This window comes from Ochotona princeps, chromosome 16, assembly GCF_030435755.1.
Source record: "Ochotona princeps isolate mOchPri1 chromosome 16, mOchPri1.hap1, whole genome shotgun sequence".
NCBI classification, from domain to species: Eukaryota; Metazoa; Chordata; class Mammalia; order Lagomorpha; family Ochotonidae; genus Ochotona; species Ochotona princeps.
Window position 1 is genome coordinate 54,521,170 of NC_080847.1, and position 26,317 is coordinate 54,547,486.

Below are 26,317 nucleotides of genomic sequence, written 5' to 3' on the forward strand. Positions count from 1 at the left end.
TTAGGACAGGTTCCAGGGCCCACTGAAGCACAAACTTCACACTGCTACCCCTTCCTACCCTGCAGCGCTCATAGAAGCCACAGTGAGTATTGGCTGGTAGCACAGTGGGTTACAGCACAGGGGCGTCAGTTCAAGTCCCGGCTGCCCCACTTCTGGTCCAGCTCCCTGCTAATGTGCCTGGAAAAGCAATGGAAGATGTTGCATGTGTTCGGGTCCCTGACTCCGTACGGGAGACCCAGACAGACTTCCAGGCTCCTGGCTTTAGCCTGGCCCGCCCCTGAGGGCCTTTGTGGCTATCTGGAGAGTGAACCAGCACATGGGAGATGTGTATGTGTGTGTGTGTGTGTGTGTGCACACGGGAGAGGAATGCACACACACGCATGCATCCCTCTCTTTGTAATCTGCCTTTCAAATCAGTAAACACAACTTTAAAACAGATGCTCCATTAAAGCAACGAAGGCTCTTGTCCCTGGTTCCCTCCCCTCCATTCCCGTCTCACTGTCCCCCAGGTGGCCCTCTATACTACAGAGGACCCCTTCTTTGGCATTTGGGACAATAACATATGATCTTTTCAATGGCCATCTTTAAAACACCTTGTTGGCACTGCCATCATAGTGTGGCAGACACAGAGCTGCCATCCGCGGCCCCAGCATCCTGTCAGCATGCCGGCTGTCCCACTTCCTGTCCTGCCAATGCACCCGGGCAAGCCGTGGAAGATGGCCCGGGTGCTTGGGCCCCCTGCCACCCATATGGAAGACCTGGATGAAGTTTCTGAGTGTTGGCCTAGCACAGCCACAGTGGTGGCAGCCACTTGGGCGGGTGAACCAGAGCAGAAGGACAATCTTTCTGGTTTTGTCCCTCTGCCTTTTTAAATACATCAACTAATTAAATAGCACACTTTATTGCAAGGCTTCCCAGGACTGCCCTGGGGCTGGAGGTACCTGGAGCTTGGAACCTCCCTCCTCCTCCTCCTCTCTGATACATCCCTGGCACCTGACAGCTTCTGCTTCCAGAAGCTGACTTCAGAGAGGATCCAGGCATCCAAAAAGTCCAAGGACCACCCAGAATCCCCAGACTAAAGGCAGCCACCCAGGGCTGGGGGCGGGGACAGAAATTTCCAGAAGTCTCTCAAGGAAGCAGCAGGCAGCATGTTTGCCCTGGGCAGCAACCCTCCTACCCCCTCCCCCACAGAGACCAGCTGGCTGCCTGGAGGGCAGGCAGGGAGCAGGCAGTTGGCACAGCAGCAGCAGCCATGGGGGGCGACAGGTGGGGAGGGGCTGGCGCTGATCCGGGTCTGTTTGGGAGGGGCTCTGGTGCTCTCAGGCCCGCCCCCTCCCCCCAGCCCTCAGTACGGCTCTGTAGGACTTTGGGGTGCCAAGCACACCAGCAGTCGTCACCACGGATCTTCCAGCAAGTCCCATAACCAGGTGCCACCGGAGTCGGACAAGTCAGCTGAGAAGATGCTGGGGGCCGGGGGGCCGGAGCCCAAGGGGGGACCCCCACTCAGAGTCTCCAGCCAGTCCAAGGAGTCCGTGGGGCTCCTGGGAGAGGGGGACGGGGAGTTCGCCGGGGACGGGAGTGAGGACGAGAACACGGACGAGAGGCCTTCGGAGCCCGAGGAGGGAGACAGGACGTCGAAAGAGCCAGGGAAGTCCAACGGGATGGGGGGGAGCGGGTCTGCAGGGACGGAAGGAAGGAAGGAGGCGCGAGTTTGGAGAGCAAGGGTGGAGTCCCAACCCCTGCCCCTCACTTCCAGGGGTCCCAGATGCCCCCGTACCGTCAGGCCTCTCCTGGTCGTCCAGGATGTCATCGATGCCCCGGTTCGGAAGCAACTATGGGTGGGCAGATGGGGTGTGAGCCTGGAACTCCTGCCCAACACGGGCAACCCATGCACACCCGCAGCCCGCCTGCACCTGCACATGCTTACCTCAGCATTGCGGATCGCTGCTTGCAACTCCTCCTCTAGGGTCAGGGCCGCTGAGGCCGGTGCTGAGGCAGCGGCCCGGGCAGGGGCTGGAGCCGGAGCTGGAGCCGGGGCACTCACAGGGACATGAGCCGCACGTGGGAGAGGCGACCCCAGAGACAGAACGCTCGGCTTCACCTGGGAGCGAGGAGAGGGCCGTCCTGGCCACGCCCACCAGGCGCAAACCCCACCCACTCCGCCTTGGCTCCACCCCCAGGATCTGTCCCCGCCCTACGCTCGTGGAGCCCCGCCCTTTGTTCTGTCATTGGCCCCCCTCTACTCCTTAAGGCCCGCCCCCCGTGGCTCTGAATCACGCCCTCCCCTACCCACACGCCCCTTAGGCGCTTCATTGGTTATGAGATTTTAGACTTCCCGCCTCCTCCCGCTTTAGCTCCTCCTCATTGGCCCACGCATCCTTAGTCCCGCCCTCACCGGGCCCTTGCGGCGGGCCGTCCCCAAGGCCTTGGGCCGGAGGCGTGGCCAGGGAGCGCTGTCCTCGCGGCGCGGCTTCGGCCGCTCCCGGGGCGGGGCGCCGCCGCGCATGCGCTCCAGGAGCATCGACTTGGTTCCCGACACCGGGAGGCCCCGCAGGCGCAGCTGCTGTCGGAGCTCGGAGACCTGGGGGTGTGGGGGAGCAGGCAGGGAAAGCGGAGCTGTGCGGACTCCGGGGACCCCCGAAAGACGAGCCGGGGCTCCACCCGTCCCCACCAAGGCAGGGCCCAGCCTCCCAGCCCCGACTCACCGTCAGCTCCTCCAGTTTGAGGGTCTGAAGTTCCAGTTTGTGCGACGGGGGCCAGGGGTTGGGGACCCCAGGTGGGGAGGGCGTGAGGGGAGTAGGCTTCATCCTGGAGACGGTCGTGGCGGGGTGAGGGGAGAGAGAGAAGGTGCGCGTGGTCCTCAAAGACCCCGACGCGAGGAGGTGGGGTAGGGGGCTGGGAGACTCCTGGGACCCAGAGGAGCCCACCCTGGACCCCGGAGCTTGCTGCTGTTTCTGGGATAACAGAAACGGGGGGAGGGGGTCATACCTAGGATGTGGGTGTTGTGAGCTGGTGCCTTCCGGAACAGGGGGAACCAGGGCCGAGCCCCTGGCCTGGGGGTCGGCCCTGGCCCCTTGTCTCTGTTCTGGAGGCTCACGCCGGCCTTCAGAAATGCTGGGAGACTCCTGCAAAAGCAGGGGTACCATCCGGTGCTGCCTCTCGGGCCCCAACTTCCTGCCCCACTGCCTCTCCCAGTCACGGGCAAGTGTGGAGTGAGCTTGGCGCTCCCCGACAAGAGCAAAAAAAGGGGGCTGGGGTCAGCGCAGCAAGGAGGACCCTGGGGGGAGGCAAGGGGGATCCCCTCATTTCCAGGCCAACTCACGTTTGGGGAGCTCCAGAGACCCAGATGGGGTTCAGGGCTGCAGAAGAAAGGGGTGGGTCCCAAAGGCAGGGCCAGAGGCGGGCCTGAGGCTGGAGAAAGAGTGAGGCAGCTGAGAGGCCTGGGGCGCCTGGCCAAGGCAGGGCGGAGCCGGGCTGTGTGGGAGAGAGGCCCCTGCCCCTAGGTGGAGGTGCTGCCCCCACTCCATGTCCACGAGTCAGGCTTGGGGTCACGAAGGGGTGTGGTGGCCTAGGAGTACAGGCCTGTAGGGTTTGTCAGGAGGGGGCTGGGTCTAAGTGAGGGGGGAGGCATTGAAAACCACAGGCTGAGGCTTTTCGGGTGCCAGACAGGGGGGCTGGGGTGCCTGTCTTAGCAGAGCTGGGGACAGGAAGTGGAGTGTCCCAGGGAGGACTGCCCAGGGTCCTTGGGATGGGACCGGGTGGGCTGACCTCCGTGTGGGGACGGAGCTGCAGGGACGGCTGAGGGGGTTCTCTGGCTGCCAGCCCCCTCCCTTCCAGGGCTACCACTTACTGGGGTCCTGATTCCGCCTGTGGATCCGCAGCTGCAGGGCTGGAGAGGGACGGGGGAGGAGGAAGGCGGGAAGGGAGTGTCCAGGAGCGGATGGGAACCCAGCCCCCTTGCACACCCCTGCAGGCGGGTGGGCGGGCAGCTGGCTCCCTTTCCCGGCCTCCCGTCTGCTCCCTGCCAACGCAGCGCCATGGGCCAGAGGCGCTGTGGGGCCAGGAACCAGCCAGTGAACAGCATGCAGGCAGGAGGCAGCCCTCCCCCACCCCAGCCCCACCTGCCGCCTCCATGCCCATGCCCACCCCACCCGGCTAGCACGGCCATCTTGGCAGGCAGGCTCCTTGCTCAGCACCTCTCCCCTGCTGCTCCACCTCGGCCCCTTCCACACACTCACCCTTCTGCGTGTGCGTCTCCCTGGCTCCTCCTCCTGCACGCTCAACTCCTTTCCCACACACTTCACCCTTGGCTCCCTGTGCCCCCTGATGCACCCAGCATGAGCTCTCATTTGCACACTCAGTGTGCTCAGAAATTGAGCTCAGCTCTAACCCACTCGCACGCCCTGCACACTTGCCTCTGGGTGCTAAAAGCTGGCCTTGGACACCGGCCAGACTTCACAGCTCATCGTCCCTCCTCCTGAGCTCCCTCACCAGGCATTTGAGGTTCCCCTCTGCAATGTTCAGACTTCAACTGGTGCAGTGCCGAGGCCCTTGCACACCCACTCTCCCCTCCCAGTCTCCATGAGCTACTTGCACACTCACTAACTTACTAAGTAACCACAGCTAGACTCCTTGCCGGGGCCTCCAGGATGCACAAGTGACCTCTGGCACAGAAAAACATGCCTAGCGGGTCCCTCTCCCACCCCAGGATGGTCCCTCCCCGGCCCACCCCCTGGCTCCCTTGCATGAAGAAGGCCTCTCACCAGAACGGAACTTGGAGCGAATGATTTGGGAGCGCTGGGAGGAGGCGGCCAGGGTCATTGTCAGGGCTGGATGGGGACCTGGACTGGAGGGAGGGCCGCCCACAGGGGGACAGTCAGAGTGGAGGTCCGAAGGCTGCCCCTGCCTGCGGACTCGGCCTGGAAAGGCTTGAGGGAGTTAGGGACGGCTGCAACCCGGAGCCCTAACTTCTGGGATGGAGGGGCTGGTGCCCCAGGCCCCAAACCTGAAGGGGGGCTGCAAGCTGGAACTTCCGGCTCCTGGGCATCTGAGTTGTGAGCTCAGCAATCTCCGAGCACTAGAACCCAGGAACCTGGGTCAAAAAGGGGAGGGTGGGGAAACCTCACAGTCCCTGGGGAATGAAAGGAGGGCGCCTTGTGACCCACAGCTGGGAAGGAAATGAGTGCGGTGTCAGCCACCAGTGTCTGGGGAAGGGACCGAAGAGTTAAGGAGGGTGCCTCCCCATGCGTCAGGGGGCTTCTCACCAGGTGGGCTCAGCGCCGCTGTGCTCCGGGTCCCACGGTCTGCGCCGGGAGACCACAGGCTCCGCCCGTTTAGCCTGAGACATTTCGGACCCGCCCCCCACCGCCACCTCCCTGGGGCGTGCCAAGGGGGGCCCCTCGTCTGGGACCCTGCGAACTGGGGCGGGAACTCTGGCTGGGAGGGCCTGGGGCGGGGCGGCCTTGGGGCTCCCCGGCGGCTCGCTCCTCCTCCGCTTCCTGGAGCCACGGTCGGAGTTCGGGCGGACTGACAGAAGCAGCTGCTGGGTGAGCAGCAGCGACAGGTGGTGGTGTCCTGGTGCTGCAGGCAGGTGGCACCTGTCGCTCGCTTTTTCCCTGACGCAGCAGCAGCAGCAGGAGTCAGGTTCGGCAGAGGGGTGGCCTGGACTGCGGGATCTTCAGGAAGGAGGGGGCTCAGGGGACATAGCCTGGACCCTGGAGGCCCGAGGGAGGAACTGTGCTGGGAACAGGGACGCTTGTGGTGTCCAACAGTGCAGAAGGGGGACCCGGAGTCAGGCTAGAGGGCACTTGGAGGCAGCGGGGCGACGTCTGGTTCCCACCAGTAGGCCTGGGGGCTTGCCAATCGGAACGAACGTGGGGCGGCATTCGGAGACGCGTTGGAGTTCTCGGGCCTCCAGGGTTGGGTTACAGGCGAGAGGGCAAGCTGAGGCCGTGCCTATAAATACCTCCTTGCAGTCGGCAGGGGCCCAACGCTCCAGGCAAGGGTCCTGCTGCCTCCTCATTCCTGGGAAAAATCGTCGCTAGAGCCCCGAGTCTGAACAGGCGAAGCGTTGCCAATACCACAGATACCTTTATTACTCCTTGGCTCTACATCCCCAGCTTGTGTTCCCACCATCCCATCCTCTGCTACCCGCAAACGCCTACTCCCAGCCTTCTACCGGGGGGCAAGGGGAAGGAGGGGTTGGGACAGAACTACAACTCCCAGGAAGCTCTGCGCTCGGGCGGGCTCCCCTGAGGAGCCGCCGACCAAGTCTTCTTCAAGGTTCGCGCGCTCGTTCGCTATTGGCCCTCAAGGAGGCGTGACCACGGGAGGTCCGTGGCGGTGATTGGCCGGGAGCTCCTGCTGCTCAAGATCCCACAGGAGGCGGCGGAGCCTGCGCAGTTCACGGTGCAGAGCGTCGTCCGTCACGGGGCCCGTGAGGCGCAGGCGCGAGCTGCCCAGCGGCAGGATGAGGGGAGGGTGTGAAGAGAAGCTTTCGAAGATGTCCCCTAGGAGACCGGAGAAGACGGGATGAGATTCTGAAAACAAAACACAACACCTCGGCCCCCATCAGCTCCTGGAGCAGCGGCTCGTGTGGTCCCTGAGGCGGATGGCAGACTACGGGCGCCTCAGAAAGGGTCCCGAGGAGTAGCAGGACTTAGTGTCGCCATTCCTGAGGTGGAGGGGTCCTGGGTGTGGAAGGAACTGGTCGGGGAACTAAGTCCCTGAGAATAAAACACGGCACTAGACGCTCGAAATCCTGGATCCTGGGAGAAAAGGGAGTTAAATCCTGCGTTCAGGTCCTGGTCCCCACAATACGGGCGGGACTGCGGATATGGAGTCTGAGGAAAGCAGAAGGACAGCAGCCTGGATTCCCTGCCCTTCGCGTCTGCTCACCTGTGTCCACAGCATCTCGCTCCGCAGGCGGAGGGTCCCAGGCTGGTGGGGGCCCGAGGCCAGGACCCAGCTGGTAGTGGCTCAGCAGATGGTGCAGCTGGGCAGGGGTCACTGTGGGGTGATCGGTTCGTAGGCTGCTCCATGAGGCCTGGTGAGAAGACCAGAGAAGTCAGCAGTCATTAAGGGGCAGACTGCGGAGAAAACCTAAATGGATGGACCTCTGTGAGGTGCTTGGCTGTGTTTTCTGGGGCCTGCCAACTTGTCATCGAAAGCACAGTGAGGAAGAATGTGCTTAAATCAACGTTTGCAAATGTGATTTGCTTTAGAATCAAAGAATAGAGCCCAGAGCGGTAGTCTAGTGGCTAAAGTCCTCGCCTTCCATGTGCTGGGATCCCACATGGGTGCTGGTTTGTATCCTGGCTACTCCACTTCCCGTCCAGCTCCCTGCCTGTGGCCTAGAAAAGCAGTAGAGGATGACTCAAAGCCTTGGGACCCTGCACCCGCTTGAGAGACCCAGAAGAAGCTGCTGGCTCCTGACTTCAGATCAACTCAGCTTTGGCCATTGCAGCCACTTGAAGAGTGAACCAGAAGGTGGAAGATCTTTCTGTCTCTCCTCTGTAAACCTGATTTTCCAATAAAAATAAATCTTAAAAAAAAAAAATCAAAGGATAGAGGAATTGGGTGAGGACACAGAACACAAGATTCGCCACAAGTTTCTATTATTAAAGCTGGTGTGGGTGTGAGAATTTCCTATTGCGCATGACTGCTCTTGGTATCTGCCAGTCTGTGTAGCTGAGTGGCTGGCATCAGAATCATCAACCTGACTCCCACGAGCGACTCAAGTCAGACTGGGGTTCAAAAATCCCAGGGGGGCTTATCGCCCTGTAACAAGCCACTGTTCTTCAGTTTCCTCATCTGTGAATTAAGCGGAAGGGAGCTACCTGGAATGTAGTTAGGACCACGCAGCACTGTCAACTACTTTGACTACTTCCCAGGCCTTCCTAGATGCACTGCAAATATTTGCTAAATCAACAGGTGAAACCAAGTGACTCTATTTCCTCATCTGAAAAGCAGTTAATAAGCGACCTCACAGGACCTTATCAGTGTTAAATCAGGAGAGCTCATCACGGAACCTGGTGTGCAGCTTGTGTTCAATGTGTGTTATCAACATCACATGAATTTCTTGGATTCATTCCAAACCTCCTGACTCAGCATGTCCAAGGGAGGGACCCTAGAAACTATTTTTTAGTAAGTTTCACTGGGATTCAGATACAACCCAGTTTTGGAGTCGCTGGTACTGGCTTCCATCTAGCTAATGGTGTCTGAGCTGCAGCCATGGAGAAACAGGTCCTGGGGGATCTCCAAGAGTGAGCTGGACACAGAGCAAGAGAGCTGAGTTGGGACTGAGGAGGCAGATATCAGAGGTCAGGTAGTTCTACCAGTCACCTTGAGCAGGGAGGTGCGGGGCACACAGAGCAGGTTCACAGCCATGGAGAGTTTCCGGAAGAACTCCATAGCAATGTCACCCAGCCCAGCTCCCTGCAGCCAGTCCAAGACAAGGTCCAGGTTGGTTCTGATTTGGACTGCTCTGGACCACTGATAGAAAGGTCGGCCTTGACCTGTGAGAGAAAGTTATTAGACATCAGATGGGTAGGCTCTGTATTCCTCCCAGGCTGTGCCTATCCCTTCAGCCTGAGAGCCGGAACAAGTTCTCAGCATCCACAGGTGAGGACTAAGCCTGGGCTGTGTCTACCTTGTACACCTCAGGAGCTCCCGTCTTTACCTCCTCGCCAGTGCCCAGTGCCTCACCTCGTTCCATCAGTGAGTTGAGGAGGGATGCGTTGGAGAAGAAGAACAAGTAGCCAAAAGTCTGAGACACAAGGTCTGGGTGCAGCTCACACTGGCCCGTCAGTTCCAGAGCTGCCTGGAACACGCCCAGCGTCGGTCTCAAGCCTGGAGGCATGGCCGCTAGCTCCGCGCCAGGCCCTGGCAGCTCTGCCCCCGCTGTGAAAGGGTTGCTATCCAGGAGAGCAGGCAGTGTTGAATACAGAGTCTGAGGAGACAGAAAGGCACAACAAGTGATTGGACTACAACTCCCTCGAAGCTCCAGGATGGTAGAGCATGAACCTAATATGGAGATTGACCAGAGGTTTCTGGAAGCTGTAGTCCATTTTTTTTTTTTAACTGAATACCTTAGGGTCTTCATGAGACAAAAGATTGAAAGAGAGAAAAGGAGAGCTCTCTGGGTTCACTCTGCGCATTCCAGACCAAGAGCCTGGGACTCAATCCAGGCCTCCCACTGAGGGAGGGGTTCCAACCACTGCAGCAGCCACCTGCTGCCTTCCAGGGTGCAGGAAGCTGGAATTGGGAACCTGAAGTGAACTGAAATCAGGAATTCCACTATGGGATGCACCCGTCTTTAGCAGCATCTTCACTGCTGCGCCAAACATCTGCCGTGGTCAATGGGTTACTGGCATTTATGGATCATGTCCCAAGAAAGGTGTTTTAAGAGTTCAGGCAACTTCTTGTGCATCATGGGACTTGTAGTTCCTCAGCAGGATCAGCTCCAGAAGGACAGACACACTAAAAGAAGGCCTCCTTCAAAGAACCAAGTCCTCCAAATCCCCAAAGGAAAGCGAAAGAATGAAAAGCCAGGAAGTGGGAGGCAGATGGCTGGCAGCCAGCCAGCGGAAAATAAGGCCAGGCCAGGAACAGGAAATGAGGTCAGAGACAGAGGCAAGCAAACCCCGCTTGGCAGGAAGCGGAGCAATGGAGGGACAAAGCGTTTACAATCAGGGCTGTGCGAGTGGACGCTGTCCGTCCCCAGGGATTTCCTCTCCCTCTTCAGACACAGTATGGGGGTCACAGGCAGCAGCGGGGAGTGTGGGGCAGACAGCAGGCCCTGCACACGGGGCACCCGGAGGAAAACAAGGAAGTGGCTTCAGAGCCAACAGCAGTGAAGGCCTGACTAAGGGCACTGTTGACATGGCAGTGCCCAGTGTGGCAGAATCTTGTGCATATCTCCACACTACTTCTCTGTGCCAGGCACTTGAGGAAGTGGTAAGGGTGACAAGAGCCAAGGTAGGGAGGTGTGTGTGTGTCAAGAGGTGATCATGGAAAAGACAGAAGAAAAGAGAAGCCAGAGAAGGACAGAATGCTGGCTCCAGTAAGAAGTGATGTCACCATAGCCGTGGGGAAGTGACGTCTCGGAAGCAAAGGCCAACCTTGGTGAGGTAGTAGACTGATTGCTGGAAGGTACACATGATGACCTCATCCAGGAGGGCCATGGCCTCATCACACAGTTCCAAGTCATTGCAGAGCTGCGGGTCTGAGGACAGGCCTAGGGGTGAGGCAGAACAGGAAGCTGGCTGCCAGGAGTCCTGGCCCCCGGGGGTGCGGAGTGGCCCCTGGGGGTGGGGAGTGGCCCCCAGGGGTGCGGAGTGGCCCCTGGGGGTGGGGAGTGGCCCGGGTGCGGAGTGGCCCCTGAGGGGGCTTGGAGGGGCCTGAGCCTGGAGCAGTACTCACCTTCCTGGTCAGCCTCCTTCTCCATTTCCAGCACCTTCTCCTGCACGAAGCTCAGGAGTTCCGTGGTGTTCGCCATCCACAGCATGAGCGGCCGCAGTTCCACAGACACAGCCTCAGGAGTCAGGGGCACCTCAGGGACCCCCTCCGGGTGGCTGGGGGAGAGGGAGGGATCTCCTGTGACCCCAGGATAGTGTCCCCACTCCAAGATCAGGGTCCAAGTTGGAGAAAAAGCCCCACATCGCAGCTGGGAGAATCCCAGAAGGAAGCATGGAGGAGATGCAGGGTGTGTGCTAAGCCCCGCCCCTGCATCCCACCAGAACCTTCTAAATGTGCTTACTTCTCTGGCTGACGGTCTCCGATTTCCTTAATCTTTTCCTGTGAAACGATAAAATCAGAGTAAGGATGGAAGGGTTTCTAGAAATATCTTTTTTGACAGACTTCTCCATTTTCCCATGCCCTGCCCCTTCCCAGTTTTACCCCCTGATCCCACAGCTCCAAAGAGAGGCACCTCCCTCTCTTCACGCCCCATGAGTGAAGACACAACCCTTGAGCCCCTGACGGGATCCTAGGAAAAGTAGTCTCCTCCCGCCCAGCTAGGTACTGAGGTGAAGGTGAGGAGGGCAGGCTTGGTAAAGGGACTTGGGGTGTAGCTGGGGCTGGGAGGCGGCTTGGGGTGCTCACCCAGACGGTCTCCTTGATGAGCCTGGCCAGGCGGCCCAGCAAGCGCGGCAGGTGGCCCAGCTCCAGCTCGCGGGCCGAGTGCTGCACGCACAGGGCCAGCAGCGTGGCGGGCCCGAGCGGGGGCAGCTCCCCGGCGCCCGAGGCCGCGGCGCGCACGATCTCGCCCAGCAGCGCCTCCTCCTCGCGCGGCCGAAAGCGCAGCACCGGCTCGCGGCCATCCAGGTAGGCGGCCAGCGCCTCGCCCCGTTCCTGCAAGCCGCGGCCACACAGGCGACAGGAAAAGGCCCAGCCGGGGCCGGGCGGCGTGGCTCCCGGGCGCGCGGGCAGCCAGGGCGGCCGCGCAGGGGCTGAGCCCCCAGAGCGCGGGTCCTTGTACATGAACAGGAAATGCTCGCCCAGCCCCAGCAGGTCACCCGGGTGCAGCTCGGCTTCCCGCAGCAGGAGGCAGCCGTTGTGCGTGACCGGGGCACCCCGGGATGGGCGCACCATGGCTGGGGGCTCCGGGCCCGCGCGCACAGTGCAGTGACGTGGCAGGATGTCTGGGGCGTTGAGGAAGGTGTCCACGTACGGGGTCGGGGACCCTCCGCGGGCTGACGAGGTGCCTCCGCGGCCGAACACGTGCTGCTCACGCGTCATCACGTACACCACGAAGTCCTGATGGCAAAGTGAAGTTGTCCTGAGCACGCAGCTCCCAAGGAGATGTCTCGCTCGCAACGCCCCCTTCTCCTCCCCTAGCTGGTGGGAACGGACACCTCCAGACCTCCGGGCAGACCCTTGGGGACACCAAAGGACTCGCCTCGCGCTCGCACCTCGGACGCGGGGAGTTCACCCAGCTCCTGCCTGCGCTCAACGCCCCTCTAATGAACTCTGCCATTTTCACACCCTCAAAATGCCACTTCCCATTGTCTCACCTTCTCTGAACAGACCTTTCCAATCTTTTTTTTTTCCTATAGTGGCCTGTCCCCTAACGGTCAGTCCAAGCACTGGCCAGGCACGAGGACACTCCCGTTATGAAAATGGACTGCCCCATGAGCCTCCCCCTCACGGACCTCCAGCCTCTGCCCTCCAGGTCCCTCTCTCTATTCCACACCCACGCCAGAGGCTCTCCTGCCAACAGTGGTGTCTCTCAATATCCCCAATAGTTAGACACCTTTCGTTTCTATGCACAGACACTTCTGATGGCCCCTGTCCCATGTCTGGCTTCCTGATACTCAACCAAGTTCTTTTGTTGTCCAAACAGAACTGTCAGTACCACCTGCTTCCAGGACAGTGTTTGGGTTGCCCCAGGGTAAACCATCACCTTTTTGAGTGTGAGTCCATGCACCCCACCAAGACAAGCTGGGATTGTTCAGGTACATATAATGGCAGTGGGCCCCCCTCCCACGAATATCCATTCTCCCATTTCTCTCCCTTAAGACATGACGTTTGCAAAGGATCTTCCTACAGCAAATTTTAAAGAATGCTTTCTCTCAGGAAGGACAAATCCTTCCAGGGCAAGGCCAACCTTGCCCTCCTCAAATCTCTTAACCGTGATGAAGAGCTACTCTGTATCTTGCTGGGACTACACCTCCCAGGCTACCCGGAGGCCACTGAGACCCAGGGACTTCTGGGAGTTGTAGTTTTGTCACCATTCTCTAGCCCTCCTGGGGAGAAGCCGAAGGGCTCTGCTGCTAACGGAGGAAGTGCCTTACCTGAGCATCCTGGTAGCCCTGAAGCAGCAGGAAGTAGGGGCGGTTGTTGGGGGCCTGGATGAGGCACTGCGTCAACTGGTCAAAATCTCCAGGGTCTGCTGGCCCGATCTGGGCATCGGCTGCCCCTGGAGCCATGCTAAGCGCCTGTTGCCTGCGCTCCTGCTGCCGTCGCCGCCGCCCCTGCAGGCTAAGCTCTGACACGCTACGTCGCAAAGACAAGTTTTCCGAGCGCTCCTTGCCTCCGGACCCAGTTGTGGGTCCGGATCCCGACCCTGGACCAGGACTGGCCAGGGCCGCCCCGCCCGATGCAGCCCGGGAGCGGTTCTTCTGTGGTCGCCATGAAGGAGCACCAGTGCCTGCAGAGACAGACAGGGAGGCTGAGCCTGGGCGTGCTGGGAATCAAGGAGGTCCTTGCCACTGGGGAAAATTCTAGAGACCCAACCCAGCACAGGCCCCGGTACCTATTAGGAAATGAATTGACCCCCAGGCTTAGGGCACCCTCGCCTGTCCACCTACCCACTGTATTACCCAGGGTCCTAAAACTAAATGTGTGCCTTACAGTAGTTTACTCAATGAATACTTTTTTTCCCCTAGTGGCAGGGTGGGGAGTCAGAATGCAAGCCTGCTAGTGTCACTGCCTCCCCCCACCTCCGCCCTGGGGGTTCAGGCACAGAAGTGGTGGAAAGTTGGCTGGCCCTTAAACCACAGCCTTCCACCCTGCCACGCTACCTCCTACACTTGCTGCTTTCCCCTCTCTTGGCCAGGCCAGGCCTTCTCAGGGACCAGGCCCCCAGGCAGCAGCCTCTTCCATTCCCAGGCGCCACGTGTGGCCACCAAGCCAGCCTAAGGTCCCTCATCGAGGCTGGCCTCTCTGTGGCCTCGGCCACTCCAGGGCCTTTCAGAACGCATATTTTGTCGTTATCCGAGGCCTCGCCCCGCCCCTGGCATCACAAGCCCCTCCCATGGGCTCTGCACAGCCGCCCCTTCCCGTGGCAGGAGTCCATCAATAAGGCCCTGGGGCTGACTGCCTTGCAGGGCCTCTCCTCAATGCACTTAACCTCCTTCCAAACTGACACGCCTACAGGAAGCCCTATCCCTGATCTGAAGCCTCGCTGGGACCCCGCCATCCCAGGACCCCAACGCCTCCAACCAGGCTCCCAAAACCCTGAGCGGGGGACCACCAGGTCCCTCCCAATCCTCCACTTGGGCCCTGACCTAGCTCCGCCCTCCACCTGAACCGGCCTTCCCGTGGACCCCGCCCCCAGCCCGGAGCCAGCAGAAAAACCCCGCCCCATCCCACTGGCCCCGCCCAGTTCATTGCTGCCGGGCCGCACAAGCCCCGCCCTCCGACCACATGCTCCGCCCCAGTCCATTGCTGCGGGGCAGCACAAGCCCCGCCCCACCCTCCGGCCCCGCCCCTCACCATCGCCGTCCGCCGCCCCGAAGGCCTCCTGCTCCAGCCGACGCGCCTCCTCGCGGCCGCGCAGCTCGAAGCGCCGCGCCCAGCCCGGCCGCGCCCGCCACAGCTCCTGCACCAGCAGCGGGCGCTCCGAGTCTCCCAGCACGCGCAGGTGCTCGGCCCGCCACTCGCCGCTGCCCACGCCCGCCGGTGCGGGCCGGCCGAGCGCGTCGCACAGCGCGAAGGCGTCCACGCAGCTGCTCTCTCCGGGGCCGCCGCCGGGGCTGCCCGCCAGCCCGTAGCGCTCCAGCGCCTCGGCCACCAGCTCGCGCGCCGTGGAGCGCGCCGTGGCCAGCACGCTCTTGTAGTTGGCGCCCGACGCCAGCCCCGCACCGAAGATCTTGAGGACCCCTGGGGGCGCCGTGGGGCGCGTGGCCAGCGGGGGCTCGGGGGCTACGCCCGCCGCCAGCTCGGGCAGCTTCTTCTCGCTGGCCCAGCGCTGCGCGCCCCCGGGAGTGCCCGGGCCTCCCGCGCCGCCGCCGCCGGACCCCGTGTTCCCGGTGCCCGAGCCCCGGAAGAGCTGGGAGATGCGCTTGGCGCGGCTCCCCGAAGCGCCCCCGGCCGCCTTCACTGCGCCCACCCGCCGCAGCTCCACGTGCGGCGGCGGCGGGGGGATCGGCTCGCTGCTGCGGCTCCCCGTGTCGGAAGACGAAGACCTGGACGCGCGGGGCGCAGGGCGGGCGAGGCGGGCAGAGACAGAGGGGCAAGAGGAGAGAGGGGAAATAATTAAATAAAAGGGGCCAGCAGGAGGAAATCCTAAGAGATGGGAGGCCCGGGAGGAAGGAAAGTGGAACCACGTCCCCCATCCCGTGCCCATCCGGCCTCACAGGCTCCCGCGCCAGCCAGCTCACTCGCCCAGGCGGGACAGGAACCCGAGGGGACAGGAACCTTGCTAGGTCCCGGCCTGACCGAGGGCAAGGGCAGGGTCACCAGCGACGGGGATGGAGGGGATGCAGGCTGTGGGGAGGGACAGGCGCAGGATCCCAGGAGATGGGGAGGAACAGGGCGCAGATGGGGGCAGGCCTTGGGGTCCCAGACAATGGGGAGGAATAGGGCGCAGATGGGGGCAGGTGTCAGTTCCAGGTGGTGGGGAGGGACAGGGGGCAGGTGAGGACTGGCGCGGGGTCCCAGGCGGTGGGGAGGGACAGGAGGTTGGTGGGGACCTGTGCAGGGTCCCAGGCAATGAGGAGGAACAGGGGGCAGATGGGGGCAAGCGTGGGGTCCCAGGCGGGGTCTCCCTCCCTCCCACCACCTCCACCCGCCCGCAGGTGCCACTCACTTGACCGAGGCCGCGCTGGGCCAGCGCCGCCCCAGCTTGGCCAGCTGCTTCCTGGGGGAGTTGATCCACAGGCCCACGGGCAGATGGAGTTTCCCAAAGCGGGGGCTCCCGCCCTCCTTCCGTTCACCAGACAGCATGGCCCTGAGGAACAGGATAAAGTCCCCCAAAAAACGCTAAGAGAGAGCAGAAGAGGAGTGGGCCAGGACTCCAGGGCCCCCTGCAGCAGCCGGATGGGGCAGGGGTCCCCAGTTCTGGGACTGGGGGTACGAGCTGGGCTTGACTCCTGGGTCCAAGGGGTTCTCACCCTGCGTCGGGTCCGGCAGCCCCGGGAGACCCTGGCTCCGCCGGCCTGGGCAGGTTCCTGATCCCTCTGCTCTTGTAAAGCCGTTGCCTCTGCCCCGGCTCCCAGCACTGGGTGGGGGACAGGAAAAGGCGAGAGGAAGGCCGGCAGGAAGAGCGGGGAGGGGGCGTCCTGTGAGGAGCTCCGGCCTGGGGGAGGAGACCTGCGCAGGGCTGGCCCGGCCTGTCCCTTGATGCTGGAATTGCACCGCCATCCGCTAGGCCACTCGAGGGCCCCAGGGGTCATAGTGTCCAGCCCCTCCTCCCGCATCCCCAGAGTCCCCCCTCTTGGGGAACCAGAGGCCAGCAGCAGTCCAGAGGAGTGAGTCAGATACGTAGAAATCTTTATTAACTCTGTCAGTCAGTTAAATATTGACTCTGTCAGTCGGCGGCCTTCTGTGATGTCTTGGAGGAAGAAGCCTTCTCGTCCAGGTCCAGGTGGGAGGACTGGGTCTTAGTGATCCCCTTGCCCCGGCACAGCATCCTGGGGGAGCATGGGGTTAGGCAGTCCTGGAGAGAGGGAGGCCCTTCCCGTCGCCCCCAAAACTGTTCCTCTTCTAGCAGTTATCCCAGTCTCTAGAGACCCGGCCAGGGAAAGTTCCACCCTAAGACCACCCCTCCCACCGCCACAAGCCCCACCCACTGGGACAAACCACTCCCACCGCCACAAGCCCCACCCACGGGGATAAACCACTCCCACCGCCACAAGCCGCACCCACTGGGATAGGCCCCTCCTACCGCCACAAGCCCCACCCACTGGAATAAACCCCTCCCGCCACAAGCCCCACCCACTGGGATAAACCTCTCCCACCACAAGCCCCACCCCAGCTGTAAGCCACGCCCAAAGAAAAGCCACACCCCTGAGATAAGTCCCACCCCACCTTGAAGCCCCGCCCTGAGGCCACCCCATCCAGCCGGAAGCCCCGCCCCTGAGACAAACCCTGCCTAGTTGGAAGCCCTGCCCCAATAAAAGCCGTGTCCCAAGGCCAGTCCCGCCCACTGAGAAAAGCCTCGCGCCTGCTCGAGGCCCCACCCACAAGGCAACCCCACCCAGCTCGAGGCCCCGCCCACGGCCAGCCCTACTCTGATGGAGGCCCCGCCCCAGGCCAGTCTTACCCCCTTCCAGACTACCCCTGGCCAGTCCCGCCCCTACTAAGCCCCTCCCCCGACCAGCCCCGCCCCCGTCAGCCTCCCCCTGGCCAGCCCCGCCCCCGTCAGCCTCCCCCTGACCGGCCCCCATCTCTCCCCCGGGCTCCCGGGCTGCGCCCACCCGGCTCCTCGCCGCACAAAAGCGAGCCCTGCCTCTCCCTGCGGGCCCTGCCTGTCAGCGGGCGGCTCACGCGGTGGCGACGCCGGCTATCAGCACCGCGATGCAGCAGATGAGCAATCCCACCAGGCGGTTCCTCAGCATGCTCTCGGGCTGCGGGGGCTGGAGGGTTGGGGACGAGGACCCCGGGCTTGCCGGGATCGCCTCTCCCGCGTTCCCTTCAGTATTAACGACGACGTTTGGCGGCTGCTCCTCCTCCTTGGCCTTTAGGGGCAGCACTGAGAGGAGGGGCAGAGCGGGAGGTACTGGCAGTTCCACAGGTGCCGCCCGAGGGCCCCGGTGCACCTGCCATGTTACCCCAACACAACCGCCTACACCTGCCAGGGCAATCCCCGCCGCGTCCTGAAACCCCCCATCTCCTCCCAAAGTGACCCCTCCTCGGCTCTGGCCATGCCCTGCCTCCAGAGGCTGATATCCCACCCCCCCGAGTGCCACTCTGCCCAACACCCTGGCACGGACCTGTGACTTGGAAATGTATGATGGTGGCCGGGCCCGAGCTCACAGTGCCCAGTTCGCAGCGGTAACTGCCTGCATCTTCCGGACTCGCTGAGGTTTTGGTCAGGAAGGGCTCCTTCCCCTTGGCCAGCAAGGTCTCAGACTTGTTCACCCAAACCTAGACCCAAGATTAACGGGTCACAGGGGCCTGGGGGATGCCGGTTGCGGGGTTGGGGGGAGTACAGGGAGAAGTCCGCAGGACCTCAATGCAGGAGGGGCAGGGAGAGGTCACTGGGCCACGCCGGGAGGTGCTTGACCACAGGGTCAGGAGGGACGTGAGTGCAGGACAGTGGGCTGAGGGTTCCTGGGGTTGCAGGGACTTGGGGGACCCCCACCCTGTAGAAGCTGTAGTCGGTGAGGCCTTGGGAAGCCTGATGCCAGGGGAGCTTGCAGTCCAGGATCATGTCCTCCAACAGATGCACATCCACCTTGCGCTCTGTGGACAGGAGCCCCGAGAGCTGTCCTTCACGCTGCGTCATCCCTCCCCACCCTCCGCCTCCACCTCGTCCAGCCACCTGGCTGCCCTCCGAGCCCTCTCCAGACTCCATGGTCTGTGGCCGCCTCAGCCCCTGCGGGCCGGCCTGCTCACCCCCACACTCCTTGGATTTCCGGCACGGATGAATCTGCTTCTTGCAGGTACTGCACCAGATCATAACCTGTAACATGGTCCCTGCAGGGGCCAAGGTCAAGGTATGACCTTCCAGACAGGTGGGGGCACAAAGGGCTGGGGTCACCCCTTCCCTCCCCTCCCCGAAGAAGTTCTGTGAAATAGAGCAAAACTCAGCCCACTACCCAAGGAGTCCTAGCGGGAACAAAGCCACACTCGTGGGGGACCACCTCTCCAGTGTGCACAGTGGAGCAACTGGGGACACCCCAACAGAGGGCTGCGGGGAGGCAAGGATGAGGACTAGAGAGCCCACCTCCGGAATTCAACTCACCGCACTTGTTGGGACAATAAGCTGCCTCGGAAGGAAAAGAAGCAGAGAGAAAAGAGAAATCAGATTTCTGAATTAAGGAGTGTGGGGTGAGGGAGGAGCTGAGGTTTGGGCTTCTGCATTCCACAGACAGAGGACCTGGGTCTGGGGGAGGTGAGGTATGGGAGCTGAGGGGCAGGCCTGGGTGGGGGATAACGGGGGCTGTGGGTGGAGGGGGCTCACCCTCACCAGCCCTCACCCTCTTGCTGGAACTGTGCCGCCATGCGGACAAACTGCTCTTTTTGCTGCTGCACCATCCAGAACAGCTCCTTGACGAATAGCTCACCTGCGAAGAAGAGCCCCACCCACTCGCAGGTGTACCTTGCCACAGCGCCCCCCTCTGGCACTGAAGTTGCTGAACAGCATCTTAATGTCACCCCATAAGGGCTGAAAGCCCCACTAGGGGACCCCACGGTAGAGCTGAGGACACTGCGAAACCTCATGCTCAAGCACCACACAGCTGGACTCCAATCCAGAGCCCGACCACAGTGAAGGCTTCACCACCAGCCCCCTAGGCCCTCTGCGCCTTTACCTTTCACATCGCTGTCTGTGATGCGTTTCAGATCTTTCAAGAAACTCCAAGCTACTTGGTCCAGGTAGTTCTCATCTGTTGGGAGGGGCAGTGGATCCCCAAATTCCATCATTACTATCCCACTGGATTGGCCTCATGTTAGAAACTACAACACCCATGATGCCACTGTGGCATGTGGTCCTATTGCCTTCTGGGAGTTGTAGTTTTAGTAATGATTTGAGACTAAGGAGTGGAAAACCGATATTTTATAGCTCCTGGGAAACCCAGAAATATGCATTCCAGTGAGGATCCCTTGCCCCCGACCCTTCGGCTCCCAGACCCTGGCCTCACCAAGGACACCCATGTAGGACTCCTCTTTAAAGGGTTGGTCCTCGAATTGCTTCAGGGCCTCGTGGACCCTCTTCATTACGTTTTTGTGATGCTGAGCCTCCAGATGGCTAGGCAGGTACTCCTTCTCCAGGGACTCGAGCGCCGCCTTCACCCTGTCATCACACGTGACACAGCCCCTGACGGCAAGCAGGCAGCCAGCCAGAGCTGCCCAGCGCAGGGCACAGCAGGGCCCCATGGCAGCCCAAGCATGCAGCCCGCAGACACCACGAGGCGGGGTCCTCTGCCCCGGAGCCAAGAGCGGGTGAGAGCTAAACGGAGAAAGGCCAAAACCCAATTTAGGGGACCCCACAGGCTCCCCCTCTCCACCTACTCCCCAAACTGCAAAATAAAGATCTTCCTGAAACCTCCTGTGTCCATCACATGCCTCCGGGCTGCGGCAATCTCCAAATCCAAGGGTACCCCAAAAGTTGGGATTCTCACAGCACCTAGCTTGCAACAGAGACCCTCCTCAAAGCCCCAGAACCCGACCTCACAGGGGCTTCTCAACTCCCCAAAGTTCAGCTGTCACCTCAAACTGAAAACACAAGGCCTGAACCAAAGCACCCACCCGATGCAGAGCCTCCCCTATCAGCAAACCTGAAACTTCATGAAACAAAAACAGAAGACACCCCGAATCCATACGCTGGGAACTTCACAAAGACTCCAAGCTGTCGCCCAGACAGCCACCCTTCCCCAAAACAGACCCCCAAGTTGCAGGGCGCACCCTTCTCCTTAGCAAACAGTAGCTCCCCGTCTTGCTCCCCCCAACACTGGTGGAGTTCACAAGTTCGGAGGGCGTCTAACTCGGCGGCCAGAGCCGAGTCCTTCTGAAGCTCTGGTGTTCCCCACGCCTAGAAGCAGGGATGGTCTTGGCGAGGGAGGAAGTGAGCTTGTGGCCGGCAGCCTGAGCCACTTGTCTCTGCGAGCAGCTCCTGGGGTCGGGGCGGTTGCAGCTTCCCACGTGGGAGCTCCAATTCTCTAGAACATTCCCGGCCACCTGCCGCGGCCCCACCCAGAAACGCAACCCGGGGTCTGATTGGACGGCAACAAAGGGCGGTCCCGCCCATCACTCCGTGACGCCACAGAGGCGGCTCCCTTTCAGGCTAGAATTTTTCCCAGATTCTGTGAAAGGGAATGTTACCTGTCAGGGCTTCCAGAGCCTGCAAGCTCTGGGCCCAGCTAATGCCCGCTCACCTGTTGGAAAAATGACCAAGGCGTGGGAAGGAACCATTGCCTAGCCCTGGGACTACACTTCCGGAAGGCCCAGGGGCTTTTCTCCATAGCACATCCACCCCCATAGCTTTATGGGAAATGTGGTTTAATTATCACTCTCTTCGCTCCATCCTCTCCCCAGTCTCTGGGGCTGGACGCCAGAACTCATTAATAAGAGAGCTTAGAGGGAGGGGCAAGAAACTGGAACTTCAACTCTTTCTTGCCTCACCTTTTCCGTATGATTCTAGCAGCAACTAGCCAGTTAACCCCAAGACATCTGGAGTGATGGGAGACCCAGAAGGCCCACACCCTTACCTTTACTGTTCGTATGCTTTATTATTTTTTTAAAAAAGATTTACTTATTTATTTTAAAGGCAGAGTTGCAAAAAGGCACAGTGAGGGGGACAGAGAGCGAGCTTTCATTTGCTGATTCACTCCCCCCAAAAGGCCACAATGGCTGGGACTGGCTTGGGCGAGGCCAGAAGCCAGGAGCTTTTTCTGCGTCTTCCGCGTGGGTGCTGGAGCTGCAGCACTAGAGCCATCTTGTACTGCTTTCCTAGATGCATTAGCAGGCAGCTAGACTGCTACACACACACACACAAACACGTCCCTCCCCGAAACAGCTGCAAAGACCCTGTGGACCCACAGCAGCCGAGGATGCCACGCTTGTGGAAGTCCCTGAGAAGACAAAGCCAAGGCTGGGGCTGCTGGGATCAGCGGGACGAGCAGGTGGCTGGAAAGGACTGCAGGAGAGCTCTCTTTGGGTTGTCCTTCCCCCTGCAGACAGGGCTTCGGGGCTGGCCAGTCATGAACCCTGACCCCGTTGGCAGGATGCTGTGCCACGGCTGGGTTAAAGGCTGCATTCTTCCCAACTTGTAAATGTCTTCCTGGACGCTGGCCAAAGCCAGAGCCCTTGGTTTGCTTCTGAGGCCTCAGGGTCCTGATGCCAGGCGGACCAGCCACTCTCCCACATGCCTGCTGGTTTCCACAGCCCCCTGCCCGGGGCAGCCCAGCCTGGCAGCATGTGCTGCTGCAATCTTTGGTTAAGTGCTTGAGTTTTTTGTTTTTTGGTTTTGTTTTGAAGTGTCCTTGGGTCTCTGCTGTGGAAGCGCCGAGTCGCTGCTGCCACAGTGCACCTGTGCAGGGCCTGGTCAAGGGCAGGGACTGTGGGCACCAGTTCCACCCAGTACCCGGCAGCATCAGCTTTTTTTTTTAATCCAGAGGCTGTGGACTCAGGGCAGGTGTGTCAGGTCAGCTCCAGGGTTGGTTTTCTGTCACTTACCTTCCTGGAGTGGTTGGGATAGTTGGATTTGCGTCAGAGTCTTTGACCCTCTCTCTGGGGTTCCTTGTCCCCTTCTGGAAGGTTCTGTCTAGAATCATTGCACACATCTGCCCAGGGACCTGGAACCCAGCTGCTGACCCTAGAAGAGCTGCTGAGGCTTACCCTTCAGTCTTCTGAGGCCTCCCAGGGCTGGAGGGAGAAGGGAAAGTAACACCTCTTTTAAACATCTCCCTCCACACTAGAAGGAGGGTCCCCCATTCTGGTGGGCGGCAATCTTCTCAAAGCCTTCCACATCTGGTCAAGGAAGAATAAATGGCCCTCTGGCCTCAGGAACTGCCCTGGGCTGCTCCATGCATTGACAGCTATGGGGGCAAAGGGGAAGGTTGTGTTGGTTCTGGAATGTTCCCAGCCACTGGTCTCCAGGCCCAGCTGTGGGTGCACCCACCTGCTGAAGAAACCACATTCCAGGCCTCCAGGGACACAAGGGCCATGGGGCTGGAGGAGGCTGAGACTAACCCCACCATCTCCCGAACCTCCAGGACTTGGACCCCTGGAGTGGGGACAGGTCAGCGTTAATGCCCACCCACTCGGGCAGGAAGGCAGCTTGAGGCTTGAAGATTTTCAGGAACTCCGAGTCCGGGAGGGTGAAGTTGGCCAGGTAGACTGTATCCCCGCCTGCCAAGTAGGCGGCCCAGAATCCGAAGGTGCCTACGGTCATGATTGTGTGGTTGCACTGGGTGAGCAGGGCGAAGTCCTTGGCGGGCGCCGCCTCCAGCCCGTTGCCGGCAAAGATCACGTCGCCCCGCGAGGCGTCGATGTTCTCCCGGCACCATTTCATGCCGTTGCTGGTGATCACGAAAACCGGGGCCTCGTACCGCGCCCGGAACCAGTCCATGGCCTGCTGCAGGTAAGCACGGTCGCCCACCACACCTTTCCAGCGACTGGGCATCACATGCACATAGTCCCCACGGCGCACGTGTACGCCCACGAAGGTGCTCGGGCGCGCCCCGGAGCGACCCAGCTGCAGGCGGCTCAGCAGCTGCTGGGCCTCGGCCCGGAGGTGCTCCTGCAGCGTGAACTCGCTGCGGATCCGCTCACGGAGGTGGTGAAAAAAGGTCCAGGAGCAGGGAAAGCCCGACAGCTTGAGATAGGGCTCCCGCAGTTGCGAATACTCCTCCGACATCCAGTCGTGCAACAACAGGGGCTTCCAGGGCGTGCGGCTGTCCACCTCGGGGGCCAGCACGGGCAGCGTGATGCGGAACACAGGCGCCAGCGTAGCGTGCATGGACGGCTGGATGAAGGCCTGGCGGCCGTTGAGCTGCGCCAGGGCCAGCAGGGTGGCGTACTGTCCCATCTGGTTGCCCAAGCGGCCTTCTGGGTAGATGGTCCAGGTGCCCGAGAGGGACTCAGGCTGCGGGGCGTAGGAAGAGGAAGCGTTGGAGGAGGCAGCCGAAGATGGCGACGGGGCGCACGTCAGGCAGACCATGGCCACTGGAGCGGACAGCAGGTGGCTGCTGGGACACAGCAGCGACAGGTCCAGGCCCTTTCGCAAGAGGTCTTGGTGGAGTTGAAGGAGAAAGCAGAGCGCCGAGAGCCCACAGACTAGCCAGAAGCCGAAGCAGAGCTGCCGGCGGCTGGGCGGCCACATGGCTGCAAGGGAGGAAAATGGGTCAGCGGCGGCAGTGAAGGAGCCTGCGCGACCCAGCGAAAGAGGAAGGTGAGGGTTCAGCCAGTACGCGTTGGGGTGGAGAAGAAAGGACGGAGGGGGCGCCCCAGGGCGGGGGAAATGAATGGTTTCCGGCTGAGCGGTGGCCCAGGGCCTAGAAATCCCAGTGTCCCCACAGCGCGCCCAGGCTGCTCGATCAAGCGTACCTGTCCCAGAGAGGCAGCGTCCAGCATGGAGATGCTCAGAGGCCCCGGGCCCGGCGATGGGTGTCGCTGCCCGGGGCGAGGCAGAGCGCACTCCGCGGGGAGCAGCCTGAAGCTGAGGCCCGGCTCGAGGCTTCTGGCATCCGCGCTGCCCCGTCACCGGAGCTCCGAGCGGTCGGACAGGTCCACAGCGCTCCTCTGGGATCTCCGGGCTGCAGCCCTGCCCGCCTCCGCGCCACCGCCGCGCCGCCGCCCCGAGACTGAGCTGCAAGGGCTCGGGCCGAGCAGGGCAAGGGCGCGGGGCAGGTGGCTGCAAGGCAGAGCCCCGCCCCGTACCTGGCCCCCCGCCCGCGCGCCCCGGGTCCCCGCTGCAACCCCAGTCCCGGCTCGCCCAGACCCCGCGCGACCTCGGCTCCTCGGCCTGAGCCGCAGCCGCATCCCAGGGCGCGCGAGGCGGCGGTGCTGGGCCCAGGAGTTCCGGCCCGTAGCCCTCCTCCGCCCGCTCATCCGGTGCCGGCGCTTACCTTCCGCCCCGCCCCTGCCGGCGCCGGGTCCGGTCTTGCCCGGCTGCGGGGCGAGGACCGCGGACACCTGTTCTCGGCGGGGCGGGAGATGCTCCACTCTGGCGCCGCACCCGCCCGAGGGATGGGAACCGGTTTCCCGGACGGCGCTCGCAGCCGGAGCCATCCTTCTTGGGAAGCGCCGGGTCCTCCAGCGCCGCCTGGCTGTCTTCCAGCAAGCAGGGCGGGCACAGGCGCGGCCACGGCGGGCACAGGCGCGGCCACGGCTGGTGCCGCCCACGGAGCCCCCAGAACCAAGCTGCGGCCCCTCTCACCTCCACCGATCCAACTGTAGGTACCACTAACTCAGGAACCTGCAAGGCACCAGGCGCACGGCCACCGCTTCCTCCAGACGCGCCGCCTCCCGCAGACCTGGGCGTCCAACCTCTCCACCATCAGACTCAGGGGTCCAGCCCCTCCTCCCTCACACCCAGGGGTCCAGCCCAGCCCCTCCTCCCTCACACCCAGGGGTCCAGCCCAGCCCCTCCTCCCTCACACCCAGGGGTCCACCCAGCCCCTCCTCCCTCACACCCAGGGGTCCAGCCCAGCCCTCCTCCCTCACACCCAGGGGTCCACCCAGCCCCTCCTCCCTCACACCCAGGGGTCCAGCCCAGCCCCTCCTCCCTCACACCCAGGGGTCCAGCCCAGCCCCTCCTCCCTCATACCCAGGGGTCCAGCCCCAGCCCCTCCTCCCTCACACCCATGGGTCCACCCAGCCCCTCCTCCCTCACACCCAGGGGTCCAGCCCAGCCCCTCCTCCCTCACACCCAGGGGTCCAGCCCAGCCCCTCCTCCCTCATACCCAGGGGTCCAGCCCCAGCCCCTCCTCCCTCACACCCAGGGGTCCACCCAGCCCCTCCTCCCTCACACCCAGGGATCCAGCCCAGCCCTCCTCCCTCACACCCAGGGGTCCAGCCCAGCCCCTCCTCCCTCACACCCAGGGTCCAGCCCCTCCTCCCTCACACCCAGGGGTCCAGCCCAGACCCTCCTCCCTCATACCCAGGGGTCCAGCCCCAGCCCCTCCTCCCTCACACCCAGGGTCCAGCCCCTCCTCCCTCACACCCAGGGGTCCAGCCCAGACCCTCCTCCCTCACACCCAGGGGTCCAGCCCCTCCTGCCTCACACCCAGGGGTCCAGCCCAGCCCCTCCTCCCTCACACCCAGGGGTCCAGCCCCTCCTCCCTCACACCCAGGGGTCCAGCCCAGACCCTCCTCCCTCACCCAGGGGTCCAGCCCAGCCCCTCCTCCCTCACACCCAGGGGTCCAGCCCCTCCTCCCTCACACCCAGGGGTCCAGCCCCAGCCCCTCCTCCCTCATACCCAGGGGTCCAACCCCAGCTACTCCTCCCTCACACCCAGGGGTCCAGCCCCTCCTCCCTCACACCCAGGGGTCCAGCCCAGCCCCTCCTCCCTCAGACCAGCGGTCCAAGCTCTGAACTCTTGGGGCCCTGGGCAGTGCCACCCAGCCCTCTTGCTTTGGCAGTCACCTTGTCCACCCCCCAGGCCTGTCTCTGCTGCCCTCCAGAAGCCAAGCTCCTCCCACCCACTCCCCCATCCAGGACGATCTTGGAACACCTGTCCTTGCCTGGCGTCATCTTTTCTGGTGAAAAAAAGTGAGGATTGCATCAGTGAGGTGGGGGCAGCAAGAAAACACAGGGTCTGAGCTCGGGTTCCGGTCTGTTGGTGAGACTGTGGGGGACCAGGAGCCCAGCAAGAGGTCCCCAGCACAGGCGGCCAGCCAGGGATCCCTGCTTTGCTGCTGAGCCTGGATCTTCTGGAGTGGGTTCCCTGGGCAAGAAGATGGGCCACAGAGAGCCATCTGGGGTGCA

The 26,317-nt window shown here is 62.1% G+C and overlaps 4 protein-coding genes across 6 annotated transcripts; all 4 read right to left on the reverse strand.

The window, feature by feature from the left end:
* Positions 1 to 893: 893 nt before the first annotated feature.
* On the reverse strand, positions 894 to 5,314 carry MAMSTR (MEF2 activating motif and SAP domain containing transcriptional regulator). Its single transcript, XM_004597186.2, has 10 exons — positions 5,265 to 5,314; positions 4,764 to 4,846; positions 3,851 to 3,889; positions 3,323 to 3,411; positions 2,989 to 3,125; positions 2,706 to 2,808; positions 2,396 to 2,581; positions 1,928 to 2,101; positions 1,778 to 1,832; positions 894 to 1,677 (listed from the first exon to the last, which is right to left on the reverse strand). Exons 2-10 carry the CDS (start codon positions 4,819 to 4,821, stop codon positions 1,394 to 1,396), a joined length of 1,125 nt encoding a protein of 374 aa, XP_004597243.2. The 5' UTR covers positions 4,822 to 4,846; positions 5,265 to 5,314; the 3' UTR covers positions 894 to 1,393.
* A 769-nt stretch (positions 5,315 to 6,083) lies between these two features.
* On the reverse strand, positions 6,084 to 15,976 carry RASIP1 (Ras interacting protein 1). Its single transcript, XM_058674277.1, has 12 exons — positions 15,837 to 15,976; positions 15,533 to 15,673; positions 14,218 to 14,909; positions 12,795 to 13,150; positions 11,104 to 11,757; positions 10,760 to 10,797; positions 10,423 to 10,574; positions 10,122 to 10,237; positions 8,707 to 8,950; positions 8,344 to 8,516; positions 6,898 to 7,045; positions 6,084 to 6,509 (listed from the first exon to the last, which is right to left on the reverse strand). The coding sequence occupies exons 2-12, from the start codon at positions 15,667 to 15,669 to the stop codon at positions 6,310 to 6,312; spliced, it is 2,910 nt and encodes a 969-aa protein (XP_058530260.1). The 5' UTR covers positions 15,670 to 15,673; positions 15,837 to 15,976; the 3' UTR covers positions 6,084 to 6,309.
* A 218-nt stretch (positions 15,977 to 16,194) lies between these two features.
* IZUMO1 (izumo sperm-oocyte fusion 1) lies at positions 16,195 to 20,311 on the reverse strand. 2 transcript variants are annotated; one of them, XM_004597184.2, is made up of 10 exons: positions 20,293 to 20,311; positions 19,530 to 19,837; positions 19,200 to 19,274; positions 18,867 to 18,953; positions 18,632 to 18,652; positions 18,283 to 18,363; positions 18,029 to 18,129; positions 17,658 to 17,811; positions 17,212 to 17,416; positions 16,195 to 16,355 (listed from the first exon to the last, which is right to left on the reverse strand). In XM_004597184.2, exons 2-10 carry the CDS (start codon positions 19,762 to 19,764, stop codon positions 16,253 to 16,255), a joined length of 1,062 nt encoding a protein of 353 aa, XP_004597241.2. In that variant the 5' UTR covers positions 19,765 to 19,837; positions 20,293 to 20,311; the 3' UTR covers positions 16,195 to 16,252. The 2 variants fall into 2 exon arrangements, with proteins under 2 accessions (XP_004597241.2, XP_058530268.1); XM_058674285.1 differs by lacking the exon at positions 20,293 to 20,311 and having other exon boundaries at positions 17,193 to 17,416; positions 19,530 to 20,110.
* Positions 20,312 to 21,822: 1,511 nt separating this feature from the next.
* FUT1 (fucosyltransferase 1 (H blood group)) lies at positions 21,823 to 24,754 on the reverse strand. 2 transcript variants are annotated; one of them, XM_058674283.1, is made up of 2 exons: positions 24,456 to 24,754; positions 21,823 to 23,712 (listed from the first exon to the last, which is right to left on the reverse strand). In XM_058674283.1, the coding sequence occupies exons 1-2, from the start codon at positions 24,616 to 24,618 to the stop codon at positions 22,574 to 22,576; spliced, it is 1,302 nt and encodes a 433-aa protein (XP_058530266.1). In that variant the 5' UTR covers positions 24,619 to 24,754; the 3' UTR covers positions 21,823 to 22,573. The 2 variants fall into 2 exon arrangements, with proteins under 2 accessions (XP_058530266.1, XP_004597240.1); XM_004597183.4 differs by having other exon boundaries at positions 23,935 to 24,596.
* Between the last annotated feature and the right edge of the window lie 1,563 nt (positions 24,755 to 26,317).